At 49.9% G+C, this 25,606-nt stretch overlaps 2 protein-coding genes across 2 annotated transcripts in view; one reads left to right on the plus strand and one right to left on the minus strand.

Annotated features, from left to right (window-relative positions):
- The window catches only part of LOC142557285 (uncharacterized), a 91,157-nt gene that overhangs the window by 12,421 nt on the left and 53,130 nt on the right, over positions 1-25,606 (minus strand). The window lies entirely within an intron of this gene.
- LOC142557904 (uncharacterized) lies at positions 11,626-24,745 on the plus strand. The gene is made up of 2 exons (XM_075670106.1): positions 11,626-13,121; positions 23,966-24,745. The coding sequence occupies exons 1-2, from the start codon at positions 11,626-11,628 to the stop codon at positions 24,552-24,554; spliced, it is 2,085 nt and encodes a 694-aa protein (XP_075526221.1). The 3' UTR covers positions 24,555-24,745.

Below are 25,606 nucleotides of genomic sequence, written 5' to 3' on the forward strand. Positions count from 1 at the left end.
GGCAGCCTAACTTACATCTTCAGCGCTACGAGTGCGATGCGGATCATGCGTGTTTGCGCGCCTGGTACGGATTTCCACGCTTTCACACGTGACAAGTAGTCTATTCGCCCCCTTTATTTGTTCTTATTTGCTTATTATTTCTTCATACTTACACAAAACAGGAACAGGTAATTTTTATACGCATTTCTTGACATCATTAATCAAGGGAAAATGAGACATCCACCCAAACGGAGCAAATTGCTACCAAGGAAACCCATTCGGGTCTCTCGAAAGAAAAGCCTCGCTGTTGAAGAAAAATTCGTCCTGGTCCGGGACTCGAACCCGGGACCACCGCCTTTCCGGGGCAGCTTTCCGAGGATTTTCTTTCGAGGAACGCTATGGGTTTCCTTTGTAGCAATTTTCCACATTTGGGTGGACGTGTAATTTTCCCTTGATTAATCACTTCTCTCCACCTTGCGGGTTTCCGAAGAACTATTACGTCAAACTCTTGCCTTTGCTTCGAGTTGTTTACAAATTCGACTTCGCCCTGCCATCTCCTATCACCTGGTTAGCCCAGATGGTAGAGCGGCTGCCCCGGAAAGGCGATAGTTCCGGGTTCGAGTACCGGAAGAGGACGAATTTTTCTTCAACTGCGAGCCTTTTCTTTCGAGGAACCCGTATGGGTTTCCTTTGTAGCAATTTTCCACGTTTGGGTGGATGTCTCATTTTCCCTTGATTAATTACTTCTCTCCACATTTCGGGCTTCCGCAGAAGTATTACGTCATTTCTTGACATCATCGCGTGTATACCCTTCAATTGCATGTAAAGCAGTTCACGCTGAAAACTAATCAAGAATACACTAAACGACTTCACGTTGTTATTCACATTTAACTACTTCAGGTGGTTAAATTACTTTCTCTTCCAAGTTAACACATTTCGGTTGGTAACCATCTCTAACACGAGAAACCGCACCCTGACTATCTGAAAGGCCGAACAGTCAGAGAATACGCGGATATACGTCATTTATTGCACAACATTGCCATTTCAGTTCTTCTTTTTTTTTCAGAACAAGCTCACGAATTTCATGACAAATAATGTGAAACGAATTTCGGGCGCTCTAAACTTACATTCAAATATTTTTCAATTATAATTCCAACTTATTTATTTGTAACAATGACGATAGAAGCCTGTTAACATCCTCACGCGGCCGACTGCATGAAACACAGATGGAGCATAAGCGAGTTTTGATGCAACCGCATTGTGGATATCATAGCTGGGCCGGTGGCATGTGATCTGTGTTGGTAGCACTGGCAGATAACTGAGGCAGTGTATTCAAAGCCCTGAACGCGCCGATCATAAGGGCACTACGCGTTTCGTAGCAAGAACTGTAAGGCGATTGCATTATACAGCCCAAAACTTCGCCTTCGACAGTGTAGGTTGACGTGTCCCCCGCAGAGCAACTCTCTGGGTGAGAGTGACATGAGCAGGGAGAAGGAGCAGTGATGTGACGTAGAGAGACACGTGACAGAAGGACTAGCGGCGGTAGCCCCGTAAGGCAATAATAGTGAGTTCAACAGCGATAGCTGCGATGTGCTTGTACCATTTTTAAGAGCGGCATACAAAACCGTTCGCTTTGCTGAAATTGTGTTTCCGCTGACCTTACAGCTGGCGATGTGAATTCGCGTGCACAGCATCAGAAGATCTTCCAGACGACCACAATGTAAGATGCAGTGCGGATGTTGATTCGTAATCAGTGAATGACAGTACCTTGTAATAGCGTTGTCTCGTCTTTTTTTTTTTTTTTTTTGCAAATGCACACTCCCGCAAAGTACCATATTCCTGGCGTCACCCGCAACTGATTATTGTGTCCGTGGCATCCGTGACGTTTGCTTTCACGTCTGCAGTCGTGAATACCCACCTGTACGGACCGTGCGGCGTGCCATCTGCCTCGAACGAAGAAGCTCTGACGTTCAAGTACCCCTCCTGGCGCCCCATCGCGCGTCCACCGTTGTACGTTGGCAAGAACTTCCATGTGGCCTACGTAGTATTGACGCGGTCGGCTAGAGGCTGGAACGCGACTTGGGCAGCCAAAAGTGAGTGCAGACTTATTAATGTTGCTAGCCTTCTTTGAGCACTACAAGCACTTTTCGCTCTGCCAGTATCTATTTAACTGCTTCCACGGCACTGCCTAACAAAGGGCGTGACTTGACACGGCGCGCATTTTATGGCCGGACACCCGACTAGTAAAAAATGAGAATGCGAGCAATAAGGGTTTCACGTCTGGACAGTTGCGGCCTAGTTCATTCGAATTCAAAGATGTTGAACACGAAGTATTCGATGCCGGAGGCAGAAAACTGGATGTGGTTTGGATGCCGCTTTTAGTGGAGCTTTTTTGTTGTGGCGTCCGAAGGTGTAGCCGCTGTTATGTGTGGATGTGTTACTGCGATTAATATTCTCAGCCTACATCCCCCACTGCAGCTTTTAAATAAAGGTGTCCTTAGCAATACGGTGTGCCCCTACTTTGCTTTGATGCGAGTCGTACTAACGTCGACACTCATCGCGATGATGGGCTCTGCCATAATTTTTACTATTGCCCCCCCCCCCTCTCTCTCTCTCTCTCTCTCTCTCTGTGTGTGTGTGTGTGTGTGTGTGTGTGTGTGTGTGTGTGTGTGTTTCTGTGTGTGTGTGTGTGTGTGTGTGTGTGTGCTCGCAGCACGCCTTGAAAGCTGGCTTTTCCGCTATAATACTATACCTAAGGAAAAGCTCACTTTTACTGTCCGTCCGTCTGTCTGTCTGTCTGTCTGTCTGTCTGTCTGTCTGTCTGTCTGTCTGTCTGTCTGTCTGTCTGTCTGTCTGTCCGTCCGTCCGTCCGTCCGTCCGTCCCTCCGTCCGTCCGTCCGTCCGTCCGTCTGTCTGTCTGTCTGTCTGTCTGTCTGTCTGTCTGTCTGTCTGTCTGTCTGTCTGTCTGTCTGTCTGTCTGTCTGTCTGTCTGTCTGTCTGTCTGTCTGCCTATCTGTCTATCTCGCTCCCTCTCTCTCTCTTTCCCAGCTCTCACTGACTTCTAGAACACCCACGCTCTTGTAAGCTCTCCCATTGGTAAGCTCCAGTAAGCTCTCCAGTCGCCTCTTTATCTCTGCCACTTTACCGGCTTCACACACGTCTCGGACCAGCTTCAAACACACATGCGCTCACTTTTACTGTTCCCCGCTATTTTACAGGCGTCGGGTAATACGCGGTGCATTAGTGGCATCAGAGGCGTAGCCATAGAGATGCGGGGGGGGGGGGGGAGGTCAAGCACGTTTCCCCTCTCCCCATTCCTCCACCCATCTGTCCCCGGTCAAGCGCATGCACTCACTCTACCTCCCGAAAAAGATTTCTTGCTACGCCACTGAGTGGTATCTCTGCATGCGTTTAACGAATGGCGCTACCTTGACAACCCAGATCACAGTCAGTGTAGTGGATAACTCATTTATTGGTTGATGGACAGTAGTTCGTGTGCAATGCTATTTCTTACGCGCATACGTAGATGTATAATGCGAAAAACAGATGGGTGGTGGTGCGTTACATCGATGGCGAAAGAAGGTTAGATAGTATTGTGAGACTCAGAAACTGGCAAACACTCCTGTCTGTCTGTCTGTCTGTCTGTCTGTCTGTCTGTCTGTCTGTCTGTCTGTCTGTCTGTCTGTCTGTCTGTCTGTCTGTCTGTCTGTCCGTCCGTCCGTCCGTCCGTCCGTCCGTCCGTCCGTCCGTCCGTCCGTCCGTCCGTCCGTCCGTCCGTCTGTCTGTCTGTCTGTCTGTCTGTCTGTCTGTCTGTCTGTCTGTCTGTCTGTCTGTCTGTCTGTCTGTCTGTCTGTCTGTCTGTCTGTCTGTCTGTCTATCTGTCTATCTCGCTCCCTCTCTCTCTCTTTCCCAGCTCTCACTGACTTCTAGAACACCCACGCTCTTGTAAGCTCTCCCATTGGTAAGCTCCAGTAAGCTCTCCAGTCGCCTCTTTATCTCTGCCACTTTACCGGCTTCACACACGTCTCGGACCAGCTTCAAACACACATGCGCTCACTTTTACTGTTCCCCGCTATTTTACAGGCGTCGGGTAATACGCGGTGCATTAGTGGCATCAGAGGCGTAGCCATAGAGATGCGGGGGGGGGGGGGGAGGTCAAGCACGTTTCCCCTCTCCCCATTCCTCCACCCATCTGTCCCCGGTCAAGCGCATGCACTCACTCTACCTCCCGAAAAAGATTTCTTGCTACGCCACTGAGTGGTATCTCTGCATGCGTTTAACGAATGGCGCTACCTTGACAACCCAGATCACAGTCAGTGTAGTGGATAACTCATTTATTGGTTGATGGACAGTAGTTCGTGTGCAATGCTATTTCTTACGCGCATACGTAGATGTATAATGCGAAAAACAGATGGGTGGTGGTGCGTTACATCGATGGCGAAAGAAGGTTAGATAGTATTGTGAGACTCAGAAACTGGCAAACACTCCATGTAGTCAGTTGATGCCGAGCAGGAATATATATGGAGATCGCTGGCTTTCTTAAGAAAAAGGAGTCAGATTAATTGATATTGGAAGAAAAAAAACATATTTGCGATTATGATGATTACATGGAAGGAGCTCTCGATTATATATTTGTAATTTGGAAAACGACGAAAATTACAGAAGTGCATTCGTCAGAACGAGGCTTGCCGCCCGTAGAACTTCTTCCTCCTGACATGCAATTCCAAGTTCTCCAATGAAAGATGTTTCAAAGAATGCGTTTGGAATTTCTTAAACATTAAGAAAATTTCCTAATTAAGCAATTGCCTTTGAATTTTCTAAGTGCAATGGTATACTTCAAAAATCACTCGAAGTAGTGCAGTAAATATAAAAGCTGAAAAATTGCAAATTAGTTAGTTAGTTAGTTAGTTAGTTAGTTAGTTAGCTAGTTAGTTAGTTAGTTAGTTAGTAAGTTAGTTAGTTAGTTAGTTAGTTAGTTAGTTAGTTAGTTAGTTAGTTAGTTAGTTAGTTAGTTAGTTAGTTAGGATACAAATTGGGCACAAGGCGCCCTGCTCTCTGCAAGGGCGCAAGCTCGCTTGCGAGAGGCTCCGCTAACCCTTCCACTGGCCCCTTTCCGAACAACTGCAACTTGCGGAGGTAGTATCGCCCTAAGTGTTGGTAGTGCTCGTGTTTGTCTCTATTCTTCGTCCGTGTTTTTAGTGCGCGCTGTGTGTAATAATTATGTGGCTCAGATGTCAGCCTTGCACCGGAGCACGCCGTGACAATCTTCTGCGAAGTGGAACGCACGACTAATATAAGCGCTCATCGCAGCCTTGGGCTGCAAAACATGTCGGACGAGCGAAAGTATATCTCTCTCTCTCTCTCTCTCTCTCTCTCTCTCTCTCTCTCTCTCTCTCTCTCTCTCTCTCTCTCTCTCTCTCTCTCTCTCTCTCTCTCTCTCTCTCAATTTTTTAAATTAAGGATTGAAACTGTTTTTTATTTACTACTCAACCGAAATAAAGAATATTATCACATATTTTGCTCGCAGGAAACACCAAATTTATTCCTGTTGCGAACGCACCTACTGCAAGGATTCTGGCTATAGCCTTCGCGTGCTATTTGCTCGTGCGTGTTTCTTCATCCATGTATGCCGTCTTATTTTGGTTTGTTGTGTCGCGATAACCTGCGACTGATGGTAGCTACAGTGAAGAGTAACGTGCACGTCTTCTAGGGTGTTGCGGTTTTCGATAGGTGGATCATAACACATGTTACATGCCATCCTTTAAAAGCTACTTGCCTGTATTTGACAACGATACTTCTTTTTTTTTTACACCGACCACTGTTTGTAGGGTAAAGACGCTTGCTGCCAAGCAGCCGACCGTTGTCCTTGCAAGGGCAGAAGGGCCACAAATAAATGGTCTTTATTTTGTCTGCATCGTCCTCTGACTTCATGCGCATGTGCTGAACATGACACTGTATGTGTGACGCGACGTACAACGCTCTCGTTTTTGTAAGCAGCGTGTTCCTACGCAAAGTAACGCAAGTAAAACAAAAAACCGTAATGGTCACGTTTCGTTCCTGCGTGTATAGTCTAATTAAAAGCACACGCTTTCGCTTCGTTTTTTTTTACTCTTCAAAATATTGCTGCTATGCGACGGGACGCATGCGCACCGATCGCATGAAAGCGCTACAGTTGGCGTTGGCACGAGAGGAGTGTGCATCTGTTTGTCGTGTAACGAACTTCCGTGCTGGCCAACCTTAGTCGAATCCCACCGTCGGAGAAGTAATTCTGAAGCGTGAACCTTATTTGAAGTTTGTTTACTTTCATGTTAATTCATGGTAAGGGACCTGAGAACGAAAAGCCACAAAAAGGTTGTCTCGAAACTTTTCGGGACCCGACAGCAGACGCTTTCGCGCAAGCGTGCGGTGCACCGTGGCAGATCTTACATTGTCTTGTATTTCTTACTCTAAAGAAATACATTTATAGGTTTCACGTGCCAAAACCACGATATAATCATGTCACATTTATTATTTCTGTGTTAAGTTTTTCGCATTTCATCATTGAAACAAGAATTTTGTCATTTTGCGAAAACATTACCTTACACTGGTGAGATTTGTAAATTGGAGCGAAGTGTGAAGAAAACTTCATGAAAAAGTTCATTAACCAAACCAGAACCATGAGGCACGCCGCAGAGGCAGAGCAGAACAGCAGACGCTCCGGAGGTATAAAGTACGACGCCATTTTGAAAACGTCGCATGACGACGACTTTGTTAGCTTCTGGGATTGGCTAGCGGAGTAACACAACGCCGCGCGGTCCATGTGCCTCGGTTGCCAAATGCTGTTTCTTTAAGTTCATCCTACTATAGAGAAGCAATTACAGGCGTTATATTACAGTTACAGTCTGGCTTGCCTGAGCATCAGTGATCGTCATGTGTCCACTTTTTTTTTTAAGACAAGGTCTTAGCTAACTGCACGGGTTTGGTGCATCTGAGATCCGAGTATCTTATAACCACTTCCAGAAAAAGAACAGCCCTTCCGCTTCTTCAGAGCGTCGTGTCAAGTCGCAAGAGGCATTAAAATGTAGATCTCAATGTGAAAAAAAGCGAGAATTAGTCGCTGAGTACGTAGAATTAACGATAAAGGTGTAATTACCGCCAATACGGTAAACAATTAACCACGTCTGCCATACTCCTGTAAAGGGTGCACCGCCGTACTGTAAGGCAGGTTGAGGCAAAGCCTCCATACGGCACACACATTCTTTTTTTTTTTTTTAAATGGGCGAGTTAGTTCGGACTAAGCAAGGCCCGCACTGGGCAATGCTAACTGGAAGGCAGCTACTACGGTGCCCGCTAGAGGCGTGAATTAGTCGCAGAAGAGGAAAAAATAACGGTACTGGTGTAATTAGCGCCAGTAGAGTAACAAGTCAGTGGCGATTTAGCGGTAAAGGCGAGATAAATGCGCTAGCATTTCATCGCACCATCGCAGCTTCGCAGATAATTTTAGCTCACTCGACGCATGCCCTGCCTCTTCGAGGATCGAAGTGCAACTGACGATGGTCAGTAGCTGACTGAGGCGATGGTGCTTCAGCGCCGCCGCCCTTTCCCTTTCTCGAGCGCCCATTCGCAGCTGTACTGTGCTGCTGCTCTCTCTCTCTCTCTCTCTCTCTCTCTCTTTGTCTGTCTGTCTGTCTGTCTGTCTGTCTGTCTGTCTGTCTGTCTGTCTGTCTGTCTGTCTGTCTGTCCCGTCCGTCCGTCCGTCCGTCCGTCCGTCCGTCCGTCCGTCCGTCCGTCTGTCTGTCTGTCTGTCTGTCTGTCTGTCTGTCTGTCTGTCTGTCTGTCTGTCTGTCCGTCCCTCCGTCCGTCCGTCCGTCCGTCCGTCCGTCTGTCTGTCTGTCTGTCTGTCTGTCTGTCTGTCTGTCTGTCTGTCTGTCTGTCTGTCTGTCTGTCTGTCTGTCTGTCTGTCTATCTCGCTCCCTCTCTCTCTCTTTCCCAGCTCTCACTGACTTCTAGAACACCCACGCTCTTGTAAGCTCTCCCATTGGTAAGCTCCAGTAAGCTCTCCAGTCGCCTCTTTATCTCTGCCACTTTACCGGCTTCACACACGTCTCGGACCAGCTTCAAACACACATGCGCTTTTAACGTGATAGCGTTAAGAAGCCCGTGTTGCAGAAAATCAGGCGTCGGCGTCCCGCGTCGGCGTTGGACGTCGCTTCGGGAAAATGAATTTCGAACCAAATTCCGAACCACGCATACCCAACTACTTCTCTACCAGGAAAATTGCTCGTACCTTGTCGAAGTTATTCCTCGGAATTGGCAGCCCATAAACAACGGCAGAACGGCAGCCCACAGAAGGGCAGCCCACAAACAAATGTAATGAAAAAAAAAAACACACCGACAGCGTATGTCCTTTATGTTAGCGCTTCTCAGGCTAAAGCATTAAAAGTGCGAAACAATAACACGAGATCGAGCCATGCAAGAGGCCGCGTTTCTACGCGGCCTCGGTTTCTACGCGGCCTCAGAAAGTTCGCCTTCGTGCATAACGTTCGCAGCCAGCGTTTCCCGGTAAACGTTACGGTTACATAAGCTGCAGTTGCCGGGAAGCATGAAAATCAGTAAGGGGTCTTCTAACGCTATCGCGTTCCGCCCTTAAAGGCGAAGCTTAAGCGTCCTCCAATTTTTTTTTTCGCTTCGATACTTCTAATTCTACCACATTTCACTATACCCCTGTAAAAGATGCACCGCCGCAGTTATAGACATGTTGCAGCAAAGCCATCGTACGGCACACTTTTGGGAAATGGAGCGAGTTGACGCCAGGCAACGGGGACCGAAAAGCGGCCTCGGTGGTGCCCACAAGAATTAGCGCCAATATAGTTGAAAATCAACCACATTGCCGCATAGACTTCAGTCAGTTCACTATCTCCAGAATCGGCCTACTTGGCCTCTTGAACAATAAAGAAAGAAAGAAAGGGTTTAAGTTTCAGTTTATTATTCCTTAACATACAGAGAATGGGTTACAGATAATATACAAGCTAGGGTCCCAAAGTCAGACTGCAACGAGACCCTCGGTTAATTATAAAAATCTGCACACGAGTGAGAAGATAAGCAAGCTAAAAAAACATCAAGTAAAGATATCTAAAAAGAAACAAGCACAACGGCGTGAAATACAACATCAGGAAAGTTGAACGAATTAAATAAAATGTCAGTGTACAATGTTATAGCATACAAATATACTGGCAATACATACAAATGCCACAAGGTAGCATAATGAGCGATGTAAACTTAGTTATACATGTCAACATGTTTCAGGACATGTTTAAATACGTACACATACGTGACCTGACATATTAATGAGCCAGTTGAAATTTGCGCACCATTCCTGTGTTCGTCTTTTTCTGACCCGGTCTTTTCGTACTACTTAGCACAAGGAGCATGAAAGTTAAACCTCCCAATAATATTTGAGTAGTTGGTCACGTGGCAGAAGACCATCGTGGCGTCTTGGAACTCGCGCGGGATCTCTCGGTCGTCTGCTACGCTGCTACATAGGACCGCATAACGAGTTATCTCGTCAGGTTGCCAGTACCCGCCCACGTTCCTATATATCATAGACCGTAGAGCTTCTAGCAGACAGCCTTTTTTTTTTTTTCGCCTGGGAATGCGGGAACTGGCAGAAAGAAAAACCATGATAATATTTGATCTACTTGAATCGCATGCTTCGTGGGAGTGGGCCTCTTCCGTTATACGTCCCTGACAGTCCTCAACTGCCAGAGGCGGTGCTTTCAGCCAATGAGCGTTGCGTCTGCAGTATCTCGGGCAGTCCCGGACAGTCCCGGGACGACAAATTGAAGAGGCTCAGTGTTTGCTAGCTATAGAGCTTTGTCGTTAGTGCCCCGTCAAACCTAGCGTAGTATTCTGGGCGTTGTCAAACTGACGCCACATCGTCGAATTTGTCATTACGTGAGTTGCGTTGGGCTCAAAGGACTACTGCGGCCTCTCTGACTGGCTCGAAACGCCGCCGTTGCAGTATTTGGCAGTATGGTGGAATTTGAGAGCGAATAACACGGCAGGCATTCCGAGATCATGAACAGCAGATTTCCATTATCCCTCAAAAGAAAAGTTTATAACAGCTGTGTCTTACCAGTACTCACGTACGGGGCAGAAACCTGGAGGCTCACGAAAAGGGTTCTACTTAAATTGAGGAGGACGCAACGAGCTATGGAAAGAAGAATGATAGGTGTGACGTTAAGGGATAAGAAAAGGGCAGATTGGGTGAGGGAAATTAAGAAACGCGAGTTAATGATATCTTAGTTGAAATCAAGAAAAATAAATGGGCATGGGCAGGACACGTAATGAGGAGGGAAGATAACCGATGGTCATTAAGAGTTACGGAGTGGATTCCAAGGGAAGGGAAGCGTAGCAGAGGGCGACAGAAAGTTAGGTGGGTGGATAAGATTAAGAAGTTTGCAGGGACAACATGGCCACAATTAGTACATGACCGGGGTAGTTGGAGAAGTATGGGAGAGGCCTTTGCCCTGCAGTGGGCGTAACCAGGCTGATGATGACGACGACGACGACGACGACGATGATGATGATGATGATGATGATGATGATGATGATGAATACCCCGAACCCCTGCACGGGCTGCGCCGACACCTGGTGACAGGGTGTAGTGTCCTTCTTGGAACGAGTGTGTAGAAGTACGAAAAGAAAAAGGACCGCCGAAAATGACGTGTCGGCGACGATCTGGTTGCGTACACACTGGCTACTACTTCACACATTGCGGACACGGGATGAAATAATGACAGGGCAAGGCCAAATGAAAGCCGTGAAAATGACTTAACGTACAATTAACAACACTAACAGAAATGAGCGAATCAAATAAAGAGTGAACGTTTGCGTTAGATAAGCAGGAATACACTTTTAAAATTTTATTTTACATCCGAAAGCATTCTGTAATATTTTTGTCCCACTTTATTGAGTCGCGCATACAAACACACAAAACGAGTAGATAAAGTTTACGTGGGCAGCCGTGAGTGATTCAAGTGCTGCAGCAATGACTTTGCGCATCTAGTGCCCGTTTTCTAACGGGTATACTCCTTTAAACAGGAGGCTTGAGTTTGGCCACCGTTGAGCAAATTGTCCTAAAATGCCTAGCGCTGACATCCGTCAAAACGAAAAAAAAAAAAGAAACTGAACAAGGTTAGTTGGTGGTTGGTTCCAAGAGAAGTTTGGCACAGCCCAGTACAGCGGATTGACCAAGAATTGGGCGAGAGTAAGGCACATAAAAAACAAAACAACAAGAATTGATGTCACGCAATGTGCTGAAGAAGAAGAAAACGAGGTACAGAGTCGCCGTAGCTAAATCATTCAGGGAGCGTTTTCGTTTCTTTATTAACCTGTTCATCTGGTTCAAATTTCTTCTTAAAATTTTCAACTTTACTAATTATCCATTCGTTCCTATCAATACCAGTGCGTTCAAACGCCCCACTTCTCGGCCCACCCCCGAGTGTGGGTACGTGCTATATCTTGACGGATCATCACCATCACCAGCACAACCACAACCACCACCACCAGCTTCAGAGCAAAGGTGGACGCGAATTCCTCAAGGCCCGTGCAAGCAAGACTGTTCCGTATAGTGAGCCTACCTCAGCGGAATTTGATTGCGCCGGGATGGACTCTAATGACAACGACTACGATTTCTGGCCGCCAGCCAAGGGCGAAGCTGAAGGCATTCGAGTCGATGTCCCACCGCTGGCAAGCGCACAGGTTGCCATTGTCGAGTGTCCAGAGACGGGAATTTTAACTGCCCAGAAAGATTTGCGACTCCAGGACTGCGGATTTTCTGGAACCCCACAAGGCGTTTCTACATTGGCAAAGGACTCACCATCGCCGAGAGGACGGCAATATGAAACAGTAGATGCGACAAAACCAATACCGAACTGCCATTCTCTAGTCGCACCGGTAGCTCGCCATTCGGTGCCGGCAACCGTCGGTTACAGATCCCTGTCTCGCCAGGTTTCACCAGCAAGGCGAGACCAACCGAAAACAATATCGAGGTCGAAGCCTTCCAACTCAACTTTGCGACCGCGTTCTCCAAGCCTCCGGCGAGTTTCCTCGATGTCGGAGTGCCAGGATACGCCGCTACTTGTTACGGAATTCTCGGATCCCTTCGGCGATGTCACGTGGCCCGCGAGTCCCCGGAACGACGCGAGGCAGCCGCAGCTCGCCGAAGTGTCTCCATCACCGGCGATAAGGAACACGCAGTGCGGAAACGCAGCAACCTTCTCCGCAGCTGCCGATCTGATAAATGGGGCCGAGTCCGCGATTAAGCAGTTCGACGAACCGGCTGTGCCGGTTCTGGAATCACGTGGTACGCTCGTTCCGAGGTCACTGGGGCCGCGGCGCGAAACCCCTAGGCCACCGCTCGACGAGACACCGGAGGCCACCGCAGACGCGTCGTCTGCCGAGCGATCCGACTCGGTTCTCACCGCCGGATCGGTAGCCGCCGACCGGCCTCCCAGACAAGACGACGCCCGCCACACGTCCTTGCTGGCCGAGGCCTACGCCGAAGACCCGTACGCCGCTGCTCGCGTACCGTGGGCCACTCTCGCCGTGATCTGGATGCAGGCGCTGACCCACTGGAACTTCCTGCACCAGCACCATCCCGAACGGTGCGCCAGCGTCAACACCATCCTGCTCGAAGGACAGTGGGGGCGCGTGGCCTACGCGGCCTTCCACCACGCCGACGTCGATCAGCTCTCGTTCGGCGCGCTCTTCTTCTTCTTCAAGGGTCTCTTACTCGAGGCCGCCCTCGGTCCGGCGCACTTCGTCGCACTCCTGGCCGTTGTCGTGGTACTCGTGGGACTCGTCAACACGTCCTATCTCTTTGTCGTCTGCCAACTGACCGACGAGCCTTCGGTTTGCGCGACGTGCATGCACACGTTGGCCGGCGTCGTCGTGGCGCTGGACATGGTCATTCGGAGTTACCTCGACGACTCGACGGTCTACTACGGAGACCGCCAGTTCGGGATGAGGCCATTCCTGTACTCTCTGTTCGAACTTGTGCTGCTGTCCTTCTGTTCAGAGAAAAACTCGATCCCGATAATGAGCGGATATTTGGTGGGCATCTTCTTATGTGACACAAGGCTGGGAGGCCTCATAGTCAGGTGAGATTTTTTTGTTGTCATCTGAAAGATCAGCGTGTGTAACGTGTTCTTTCTCACGATTATACCATTTAGTGCAGCTGCGAGAATAGAGTGTATTGTATTATGTGCTGAAAATGCATAAGAAACGCGAACATTATTATGAAAATTAGCGATGTATTACGCTTGGCAACAGCGCGACCAGTTTGCGACCGGCGCAGTGTATAGGGTCTCGCTCGGCTTTTACTGGCCATTGACAGACGTGTACACGTACATTACAGAAAGAAGTAACCAATTACAGTTAGTTTATCAAAACATGTAATTCATTACAATGACCAATTACTGCTCTATGGAAAGTAAGTGAACAATTACGAAAACGTATCCGATTACTCATTATACCTTGCTGGCGAAGCAGCGCATTGGCACGGACACGGTGAGGTCACACAGGACGACACTCGCTGCACTCGCAACTATCTTGTAACGTCTTTTGTGTCGAGTGTCGTCTTTTCTTGTGTGTCTTCTCCGTGTCCGTGTGAGTGCGCTGTTTCACCAGCAAGGTATGATGATTAATCACCAACTAGCCCAACTTCCCATATTAGTGAACTTCGTATCCGATTACATTTGCGCAACTTTTTTTACCCACGTTTAAGATTGCGCAAATCCAATGACTAGAACGAGCTGGCCTGGCTCTTTTCAGTGCGTGTCTTCTGCAGCCGTTCACACGTTGTTTGTCTTCACTAACAATAACTTTTCGAAGCTTTTGACGGTCGACTTTCCACGTTCATTTGTGAGGATATCGGCAGCGACACTAAACACTCACGAAACACTAAAAACTCGAGGGTGGTGTTACAACGTGCGAGCGCACAGGACATGTGGTTATCGAGTGCCGCGACGAACGCGTCGGATAATTGCTGGGGTTCGCAGGAGAATCTCCCGCTAGGGCCAACGAAACCCTATGAAAACATCATTCGCAGGTGATTTCCTGCATCAACGTCCAAAGTGGCTGTCACTACGGAGCACTAGCAGTACCAGTTACATTCGTCATCGCAACATTAAAGGAAACGTCAAGATGACTAAACGAATACTGAGCATCCGGGTTTGCCTGTCTGAATATGCACATCGGCGAGGCTGCTGCGGTACGATCCACAGAGAGAGAGAGAGAGAGAGAGAGAGAGAGAGAGAGAAAGAAAACAAGGATAGGAAAGGCAGGGAGGTCAACCAGAACATCATCCGGTTTGCTACCCTGGACTGGGGTGGGGGAAAGGGGAATAGAAAGAGGAATAAAGGGAGAGAGCAAGCACTGAGTACGTGTGGGAGGGACACCATATACACAAGGACGCTACAAACGGTCTGTAGAATAATTAAAGGCTACGACCAACGCTCTATGGAGGTCACTTCGCGAGTGCGACTACAAAAAACTGCTGCTGCGTGAGACTCTTTCGGGCGGCTGCGTATACAGCGGCCGCGCACGCAGGAGCCTCGAAGGAACGATTCTCACTCGTCGGGGTTCGCTTCAAGACTGAACGTTTATTTTACAAAAGACATCGCAGTGACTAGAAAAGGAAGAGAAAAGAAAATACAAAATACGAGTTGTCCGTTGGCCGCACCGACGCCTTCGTCCTTCTCGGAAGCGCCGGCCATTCGTGCCCAGCAGGCGGTCCACCGAAAACACGGGGCACGGATCAGGTTGCGGGTCGAGGCGCCGGTCGGGACACCAGCCCAGCGGGGCGCCCCCTCGTCCGTTCGCCGGCTCCCTCTTGGTGCGTCGCCGGGCCCCCAACCACGGTTGCACGAAACGCGCGACGGTCGCTACCAATTCTCAACAACCTCCCCCGCAATGAGCGTCGGCTCATTCCTCCCCTAGTTCAAGCGGGTAGAGGGCTTGGACCGGTCGTCTCAGCAGCTTTCGGTCCGGCAGAGAAATCTTGCATGCTCGAACTCGGCCGTCCCTTCCAGGAAACGTCTCGACAACCCGGCACAGCTTCCACATCTGTCGCGGGTCCTTCTCTTCCCCGAGTAGGACAATGTCCCCTTCCTTTATGCTTCTCTCTTTGCGCTGAGCGGTAACATAAGCAGAGCGAAGCTCTAGTAGGTATTCCTGCCTCCATCGTCTCCAGAATGAATCGACAAGTGTCATACGGTGTTGCCAACGTTTTGTGAGCGCAGCCTTCGTAGATTCGCTGGAGACCGTTTCTCTAGTGCTAGGCAAACTTGTCATTCGGCGCCCTATTAAGAAATGCGATGGCGTTAGGGGCAGAAGCACCCCCGCGTCCGAGTGAAGGAACGTGAGCGGGCGGGAGTTCACAACCGCCTCGATCTGAGTGAGGACGGTAGTCAAGCTGTCATAAGGTAAGGCACTTCTTCCGAGGGCCTTTCGCAGCGCTGTCTTAACAGTTCGCACCATGCGTTCCCAAAAACCGCCCCACCACGGTGCTCTTTCTACGATGAACTTCCAGGCTATGTGGTTGTCGCCCAAGTAAGCCTGCATCTCGCCTCCTTTTATAGCGTAGAATAGCTTTTCCAAGTCTCTCGACGCTCGCTTGAACGTTAGAGCGTTGTTTGAATAAATTTTCCTGGGCATTCCCCGCCGGGCCACGAACCTCTTGAAAGACATAAGGAAAGATTGTGTTGTCAAGTCCCTGACGAGTTCCAAATGCACAGCTCGCGTGGTGGCACATGTGAACAGGGCTATATAGGCCTTGTAAGAATTTCCAAGCTCGATATAAAATATCGGCCCTGCGAAGTCCACTCCAGTAATTTCAAATGGCTCTGATTCGCGGATACGGTCGTATGGGAGCGGTGCAAACGGCTCATCCGCGGGGCGGCTGCTTTGTCTTTGACACGGAACACAATGACGAATGATTTTCTTCACGGCCTGCCTTGCTCGCAGGATCCAATATCTTTCGCGAAGTTGAGTCAGAGTGTCCCTTACTCCAGCGTGTAAAAGCCGCCATGCTCCCAGGCCACCAATAAGCGTGTAAACGGACGCACAGCGGACAAAATAACTGGGTGCCGCGTCTCTTCTTTATGCGCGCTATTCTGTAGCCTGCCTCCAACTCTCAATAGGCCATCGCTGTCAATGAATGGAGTCAGACCCGCGATGGCGGACTTACGATTAAGTGTCCCGGTAGAGATTAGAGAATGGATGTCCTTCCCAAAGGTTTCTCTTTGTGATACTTTCAGCCAGTAACTCTCGGCCTGTGCTAACTCTTCCGCTGACAGGCTTCCCCTTCGCTTCTCTGACGCGTTTCGTGCGTTATGAAGAAAGCGCATAACCCATGCGGTGACACGGAGTACCCGTGTCATTGAGCTCTTGTGCTCAAGATCCATGAGAGGCATTTTGTCTACCAGCGTCACGGTGTTCAGCACGTGAACTTTACGGAGCTCTTCGGTGCGACATTCAGCTTCAGGGACGTGTGAAGGCATCGCGTCGTACGTTTGAAACACCTTTTAGCCATTTCGGTCCCGTCCACCAGCTCTCGCTGATAACCAAAGGGGAGGGCAGCATGCCCCATGTGAACAGATCTGCTGGATTTTCTCTCCCCGGGCAATGTTTCCAAACAGCGGGATGAGTTAGTGCTTGTACCTCCTGTACTCTGTTGCTCACAAATTTTGTCGTCAACGACCGGAGCCTACTGAAAGCCGTGGCTTTGTTGTCTGCCGAATCGCCAGCATTCTCTTTCCAGGGAAGGGAAACTTGATATCGGCAGTTGTTCCTGGAGACGTTCTCCCTAAATTCCCGCAAAACTTGGTTGTCTTCCACGTCCGCCTCTCCTTCGTCGACAATGCCAATGTGCTCGAGCTGCCAAAACGATTTCAGTTGAGCAGCAGTGTCGTCTTGGTCTTCCTCGCCGATGACAGCCACGCGCAACACTCCCACAGTGGACACGTACGCTGCTGTTGATTCTGTGGTGTGCGTTGTCCCCTGCAGGGTCCAGCCAAAAATGGTCTCCACGGCTACGAGACCGCTGTCCAGGCGCCTGACACTACCGGTTGTGACCTCCCAGTAGAAATCGGATCCCAGCAGCAGCCCTATCTCTGCTCCATCTTGCGTACTGTCGGCGAGTTCGAGGCCTTGCTCTTCGAGGTAGGTGACGGTGGACGCTTCAGGTGCTGGCACGATGTCGCAGCAGATTTGTGGGATCTCGAGCGCTTCAACGCGGATCTTTTTTTTCGTTGTGTCGACTGCACAGCCATAACTCCACTCGGCGGCACTTCATTCCTGAAGACGGCTTGTCGTTTCCAAATGTCATTATTTTCAGGGTCTCCTCTCCCATCACACGCAGTCCCATCTTCTGTGAAACCTCTTTCTTGACAAAGGTACGCTGACTTCCGCCGTCAATCATCAGCCTGACCATCGCTCGCTTCTCCCTACCCTGAACCCACGCTTGAGCCGTCTGCAGAAGGACACGGGTTCTCTTCTTGGTGCCTTCGACTTGCAGCGAAGACTGTACGATTGTCTCAGTGAGTACAGTCTTCTTTTCCGACTTTCCCGTTGCTGGTGGTCGATTCAGGTTACACAGGGCTGTAACGTGGCGGCCGGAGCATCTCTTACATTTAAGCCATCTTGCTGTGCGGCATTCGTATGCTCGATGACCTGCCTTGGCGCACCTAAAGCAGAGTCTTTCCCGCTGCACAATTGTCCTCTTCTGATCCGCAGTCAAATCAACATCACAGTCGGCGGTTAAGTGGCTGCTCGCTTCGCAAAATTTGCACAGTGTTTCAGCTTTCAAGACGGCAGTTAAAACCGATGCGGACGCCTTCTTTTCAGGAATATCCTTGCGGATCGAGCGACTCAGCCTGTCGGTGCTCAGCTGTTGACGGGTTCCACATTCGGCCCTCTCTCGACTTTCTACTTCGGTCTTGAGGAAACTGAGGAAATTTTGAAGATCATCTCCTGGCGCGACTGCACATGTTGTCTTTTGTCTGCAGTAACCGAGGCAAAGCTCATCCGGGATGTTCTTCCGTAGGACTGTCAATAAAAGCACTCCATAAGTGCTCGACGCCACACCCAATGCCTCGAGACTCCGAACCCCCGTCTGCACCTCATCATAAAGGGTCCGCAGCCTCTCGGTGTCGAGGATGTTATGGACAGGTCGGATGTTGAGCAACCTCGACAGATGTTCTTCAATGATAACGTCGTCCTTTCCGAATCTTTCGACTAATGTCTTCACTGCAATTTCATAATTTCGGCCACTGAGTGGTAGCCCGTCGATAGCGGCTGCTGCTTTGCCGGTGAGATAGCTCGTCAAGTACTGAAACTTGTCAATTGGAGGTAGAGCTGGATTCTTGTGGATGGTAGACTCGAACTGATTCCAGAATCTGTGCCATGAGCGCAGGTTTCCGTCGAATTTGGGGATCTCTAGCTTCGGAAGTCTTGTCGTTGTCGACGGTAGCTGAAGAGTCGTCGTAACTGCATGCTGGACGGAACCTGACTGTGCGACGTGGCCATAGTTATTTCCTGTTTCTGATGGCGTACTTGACCTCGTTTCGCTCGCGGCTCCACCTCTCAGGGCCCTTTTTATCCTTGTTTTCAAGGTGCAAATTCTCAAGCTGTACGCAGCGCACTCTGTTAATACGGTGTCGAGCTCCTGTAGGTCCACTTTCTTTTCTATAGCGTCGTTGACTGCTTTAAGCTCTTCAGCTTGCTCAAGAAGGATGTCCAAATGTTCTTCGAGCTCAACGGTTGGTGCTTCTGTCGCTTGAAGTAAGGTGCTGGCTGCTGCGATGGTGGTGTCGATGGCTTGTCGCAGGGCCGCTTGCTTCCTTTGTAGTCGCTCCATGATGCAGCAGGCGAAGTTATTCCAGATGTAGCACTCCCGGGTTTCGGCACCAGAAAATGTAGAATAATTAAAGGCTACGACCAACGCTCTGTGGAGGTCACTTCGCGAGTGCGACTACAAAAAACTGCTGCTGCGTGAGACTCTTTCGGGCGGCTGCGTATACAGCGGCCGCGCACGCAGGAGCCTCGAAGGAACGATTCTCACTCGTCGGGGTTCGCTTCAAGACTGAACGTTTATTTTACAAAAGACATCGCAGTGACTAGAAAAGGAAGAGAAAAGAAAATACAAAATAGGAGTTTTGGCCGCACCGACGCCTTCGTCCTTCTCGGAAGCGCCGGCCATTCGTGCCCAGCAGGCGGTCCACCGAAAACACGGGGCACGGATCAGGTTGCGGGTCGAGGCGCCGGTCGGGACACCAGCCCAGCGGGGCGCCCCCTCGTCCGTTCGCCGGCTCCCTCTTGGTGCGTCGCCGGGCCCCCAACCACGGTTGCACGAAACGCGCGACGGTCGCTACCAATTCTCAACACGGTCTCTTAAGCCGGTGCACTTCAAGTACTGCACTAGTGCACGAATCGCTTTTCGAGCCAGTGACGGGTGTGGCCACGGTCCGAGTATCTTTGACTCGGTGTACGGTCTCGAGTCTAGTCGGCGTAAAGTTGCCCGCAGAGAGAGGCGTTGGACATCGTATCGAGGGCAGGTACACAATAGGTGCTCGATGGTCTCCTCGCACCCACAGGAGTCGCACATCGGGCTCTCGGCCATTCCCATACGGTAGGAGTATGCGTTCGTGAACGCCACTCCCAGCCACAAGCGACACAACAAGGTTGTTTCGTCGCGGGAAAGGCTCCATAGAACGATAAGCGCTTATCCACAGAACGATCCACAGGTTTTCTGCTGTAGTTCCCGGCAAATTCAATTGAGTGCTCAAAGCTGCCTCGCCTGTTACAGCTTGTGTCATCAGTAAAGTAACTGGTTACATGTTGCCGGAAAAAAAAAAGTAATTGAATTACACTTGACTTTACCGTGTAAAAAGGTAATCAACCAATTACCAAACTACCCTAACATGTAGATAATTACCCGTATAATTAATTACGCGCAATTCGTTACGGACGAGTCTGGCCGTCATGGTCATAAATAGTTCAAGCTCTGACGGTAAGTGGTTGCAATTGATGCAAGAGGTCAGCCTGTAAACGAAACGCGGAAGGCGGATGCTCTGCGCTAAGCAGCCATCAGTCCATAACTCCGATGGTGAGCTTCTCCAGGCCCTTCTCAACGTAGTCCACCAAAGTATCTTCGGTGGCACCGGGTAACGGCGAGAATTATGCGCCAGTTCAGTGTGTGTGTGTGTGTGTGTGTGTGTGTGTGTGTGTGTGTGAGAGAGAGAGAGAGCGCAGCGCAGTACAGCTGTGAATGGGCGCTCGAGAAAGGGAAAGGGCGGCGGCGCTGAAGCACCGACGCCTCAGTCAGCTACTGACCATCGCCAGTTGCACTTCGATCCTCGAAGAGGTAGGGCATGTTTCGAGTGAGTTGTTGGGGGGAGGGGGGGGTGAACGAACTCCAGAAAGAAGGGAGGAGAGCGAGACGGGGTAGCACAACCATAAAATGTGGTGCTGGTCTGAGTAACAGTATCGTGCACCGATCGACAGGATTGCACATGTGTGTTGCACCGCGGGTTGTGCAAGTACACGGAGCGGTTTATCGGTCCAGTACACGGTGCCACGAAACTCGCACTAGGTTAACCACAAGGTCCGTCATCGTAAAATAATCGCAGGTTTACTACCGAATAAGTAAGCGTCTCAATCGAGTTGCCGCATTCTGTTGTGACCATGCACTCCTTCGACTAGCTGCGACTGTTTGCCGGTAATGCAGAGACTGTGGGACTTCTTTCTCTGTTTGCAGGATTCCGAACCCTCGGAGGCAGATATACCTCTGCGTCGTTCCCAACGCACCAGTCACGTATCTGTTCGTCGTGGCGCTCGTCTTCGCCTTCTTGTGCGGGCCCTACCCGGACACTTGGGCCGCGGCCGAGTCGACATTGACTTTTCGCTACCCCGTCTGGAAACCGCCCCTTCTATCGGCGCTGTACCTTGAAAACGTCTACCAGGTGACCTACATCGGCCTGTCTCTTTTGGCGGTGGGCACAGACCTCGAACGTGACCTTGGCCACTTCAGGTCAGCACTGTACGACGCTTCCGTTGTAGAAATGTCACGGTAGCGTCGAGCATTCGAGGCGACGTTTTGTGATGCCAAGTTAAGCTAGAGCGCACAAAACTCAAAATACGACGACCGCGATCTGTAAACGCATCAATAATTCGCGTACTATTTTCTTTTTTCTTTCTCTTGCGGCAAGGTAAGCCATTCAACTAAAGAAGGTTTCTAACACTTTCCGTTTAAACAAAGCGTTGCGTACGAGATGGCGCTGTTAGCGCTTCCGCCATAGGGTGCCTTAATTGACGCGCTCGTTCTTCGCTTATCGATGCACACTATTACGTTAGCCACCGTAAAACTATGCTGCTGTCCGGTTTTCCGGCACTCACGTTAACGAAAGTAGTAAACAAAGAGGCTAAAATTCTATTAAATGTCGCGTTGACCGGAATCTGGAAAAGGAACGTCTGAGTGGACCTTGTCGTATGCGATGCGTAGAAGACGTAAATAACCGGTGGTCTATCAGCATATCAATGGCTGGCATGGGAGGGGAGCGCACGGCCTATGACGGCTGATGATTGTATGTGACGATTTAAATCGGCTCAATGAGTCGACACTCGCTCATAATCACTGACCAATATTAAAGGAGCCCTGAACCACTTTTTAGTGGAGAAAGACACGTACTTGAAGTGAAGATAGGTTATTTCAGAACCACTTTAATTGCCGCGAAAAGTACTTCAATGCGTTCAGCAGAAACGGAGTTATCGGCAATCAAACACCGCCTCAGCTGTGCTCCCTTTCCTCCTCTAATGCCGTGCACTGCGAAGGCTACGGCGGAGACGTCACCGTGGCGCGCAGTTCGAATTTCCGATTTGGTGCCTATGCCGCACTAAACGTAAGCCAGACGCGGCTGTCCTCAGAGAGCCGCAGTGCGCTTAGCCACTGGGCTCGTGCCCGCACCTCGCGGCGACCGCGGTGTAGCCGAGCGCAGCGACCAATAGCAGCCGCGTATTGGAGTGTGCTTTATGACGAGATAAAGCACACAGAAGAGAGCGAGGAGCATGGGGTTTTTGAAACGAGAGCGTTTGAGAAAAAGGTGACCTCGCGCTCCGCTTGCGAGCTCCACGGACCGCGTACGACAGCAGAACTTGGCCCAGATGTACACAACAGCGTATGCTACCCGCGGACTATGTTATTTCACCAAGCCCGAGGGGTGGTTCAGGGCCCCTTTAAGAGCGAATCTTTCTTTTCTCTTCCTTCAACTCACCCGCTGCTGCGCTGCTGTTGCTGGCTGCTGTCTCGACGGAAAGCTCTTGCGGAATGCGCGTTGGTCATATTGAATGTAACGTCGTCGTCATACGATTGCCATCCTTGCTAGCCGCTGGCTAGAGTCTTGGACGATTGGCTGGTCGCCACTGTACACAGCGCAAACACACACCAAATACAGTGCGTACCGAGGCTTGCATGGCCTGACCAACTATAGATGTATTCCTCTCAATCTCGAACGAATAATAATTTAATTATGGGGTTTTACGTGCCAAAACCACTTTCTGATTATGAGGCAAGCCGTAGTGGAGGACTCCGGAAATTTTGACCACCTGGGGTTCTTTAACGTGCACCTAAATCTAAGTACACGGGTGTTTTTGCATTTCGCCCCCATCGAAATGCGGCCGCCGTGGCCGGGATTCGATCCCGCGACCTCGTGGAATCTCGAACGAAGTGTCGGCTGCACTAATTTGCTCTATTTTAGGCAACGCCGTATGCCTTCCTGTCTCTCGACGTCACGCTTTTCATGTCGTTGTGGTAGCAATTAAATACAGGTTACCAACTTTTTAAAGTAAATAGCACAATTCTAACCCCTGAATTACTCGACGCGCCCATTTGTACGATAAATCAAAATACATAATTAAAAAGAATTAACATATTTACACTAACTGCTTTATAATTACTTATTCTTCGGCACATATATATCTTTTTTTTATCTGCGAAATGAATCTGGTGAGTTCGCAAGGCGTATACACTTGGAACAAATTCTCTGAACGCGATATTAATTTTCAGTGTCTGACGAAATGCGTTGGTGTTCCGGTTACACTTTTGTGCTAAAACGGAGATTTTTTTTAAATTTCGAAACTGGTACAGTCCTGAGAATTCGTTACAAATTGATACGCCTTGCAGACTTAGCGGCTATCATTCGTAGACTGAAATACGCGCCGTACAGCGATTACTTTATATGTTAATTAGCGTAATTATGGTACATATTCAATTAAACTTTTTTGTTTCTCGTAGAAGTAATGGCTGCCTAATCGAGTAATTTAGAAAAAGGGTTAAAATCGTGCTATCTGCCATAGGGTTTTTTTTTTTTTAATTTGGTGCAACTAAAAAAAAACCTATATGAGCAATTCATGCGAATTATTGTCGTCGCCATCACCGTGATGTTCTGTATGAAGTCAAATTGCGATACGAATGAGCGGCCTCCCGCACGCATGCGCTTTATCGGGGCCTTCAGTTCATTGTATCAAATCATCCCTAATGACACATTAACCGACAGGAAGCGGCACGCTGTCGGTACTAGCTTTCGCTGATAGCGAACTGCGTGAGATGACCGCAGCGCACACGTGTTGCGCAGGTGTTTGTCGAATCAGGCCATACAATGAAGTTGCGCTCTCCAAATTACCTTCGTTATATCGAGTATTTGTTATAAACACATATTTTGTACTTACGCGCACTGAGAAGTGGGCAAGAAGAAAAATTTACATGTACTTACTTATATGGGACACTTTCGATACATTCGCGTTCTCTAGGTCGTGGTCAGACCACGTGTAGGTCACATCAGTGTTCAATACAATGACCAGCGGTGCAAACTGGTGCGACGTCTCTGTTACAAGCGTCTACTTAAAGAACACTCGCACTGCGCTTCGCGTCAACTTATTGGCCGCGCAGTTTTCTCTTCCTGGCTTCCGGGTTGCTGAGCGCCGGGCACCTCCTCCCGCGCGGCCTGTCCTGGATCGCGTGCAAGTACGCGGCGATCGCCTCCGGAGGAGGCGTCGTCCCAGCCCCGGCGCCGTACCTGTCCGTCTCGTCCGGCTGCACTCTGATCGGCACCCTGCTGGCCCTGAAGACCATCCACTACAGGAAGCACCGCGACAGCCGCGGCTACCAGATGGCGTCGTTTGACATCCCGGTGCCCTTCTGGACGGGCGTGCTGCTGGAGTTGGCGCACTTGCGTTTGTTCGTCGCGGGCAGTTCCACCGCCGCCCACGTCTCGGGAATCCTCGCGGGCCTCGTCGTGGCGCACTGCGGCGACGGCTGTGGCCTCTTGAGTCGCGTTCGGAAGGCGGGTCGGCGCCCTTCGACCCGCAGCGTCGTTTCGGACGAGGAAGACCGTCCGACGCCGCCGTTTGGCCTGTGGTGTCAACTCTGCGACGCCCGCACCGCTTCGCCAACCGCTTACCGGGTGCCCGAGACGAATTCGCACCGAGATCCCGAAGTCCTCGCGGAAGACGACACTGCCTTCGAAGACGAAATGTAGCTCTGTACGTCGACGCCACGGTGTAACCGTCGTTCACGTCCGATCTATGCGTTAGGCCGTGCAAGGTTTTTCAGCGGTGTAAACAGCGCAGGAACACCTTGGCGCGCGCGCGTCTGATGCACCATAGCTCGTGTACCGCAGTGGTATTGAACGCTTGCTACAAAGCTGTAACAGGTTGCAGTGTGTTTCTCTCCAACATTTCCTTTTCTTCTTTTTACAGAAATAATATGTTGATTTCATTCGACCATACTGGCTTCTTATTTTATTTTTGGTGTGACAGTGTTGAGAATTGGTCGCCTGACGTAACATTATCTCAGTGCCATGCAGCTCAGTGATCTTGAGAGCACTCTACCGCATGTGCCAGCTAACGTTAGCCAATTAAACTGTTCAACGAAAATGGAGATTTCACGGGCGCAGTGCACGATACAGTCATAATACCTATACGGTGTTCGATCGTCATAGGCCTGACTGACGGAACAGCGTAGGCCTTAAAATCGTATCTTGCATCATGCTTTAGAGCGTGGCTCTTAAGGGGTAACCACATGGAGCGTATTTCCGACGTATATATCTTCGGAGTTGTGTCGTCTGCCGTCGACACCCGCATTTTGCTGCTTGTGAAAATGACGCATTTACCACGACTGATACGATCTGGATTGGGGGGATGGGGGGAGTACTCACTTCAATTTGCATTAACCAAGAACACCTTACGGCTGAGATAACAGTGCGATCGCCACGCGCGATACAGGTGCGCCAACGCCAAAAGAAGCCATGCGCTCCAAGAAGCGCAGGAGGTACGTTCCATGTGGTTGGCGCATTGGGCGCGCGCTCCTGCGATGAGCGTCGGCGTCATCGTAACCGAACGAACGATCACAGCGAAAGATCAAAAAGCGAACGCGGAGTGCAGCGGGGGATGGAAGGCGCGAGGAGGAAAGCGGAGGGGAAGAGTATGGCGAACGGGTGAGAAGAAAAGCGTGGTGCGGCGACGACTGCTACGAGATGGCACCAGAGTAGCGCGCGTCGCCTGGGGGTTCTGTTGGCGTCGTCTGCTGCGA

The sequence above is a fragment of the Dermacentor variabilis genome, chromosome 9, assembly GCF_050947875.1.
Source record: "Dermacentor variabilis isolate Ectoservices chromosome 9, ASM5094787v1, whole genome shotgun sequence".
Taxonomy (NCBI): domain Eukaryota; kingdom Metazoa; phylum Arthropoda; class Arachnida; order Ixodida; family Ixodidae; genus Dermacentor; species Dermacentor variabilis.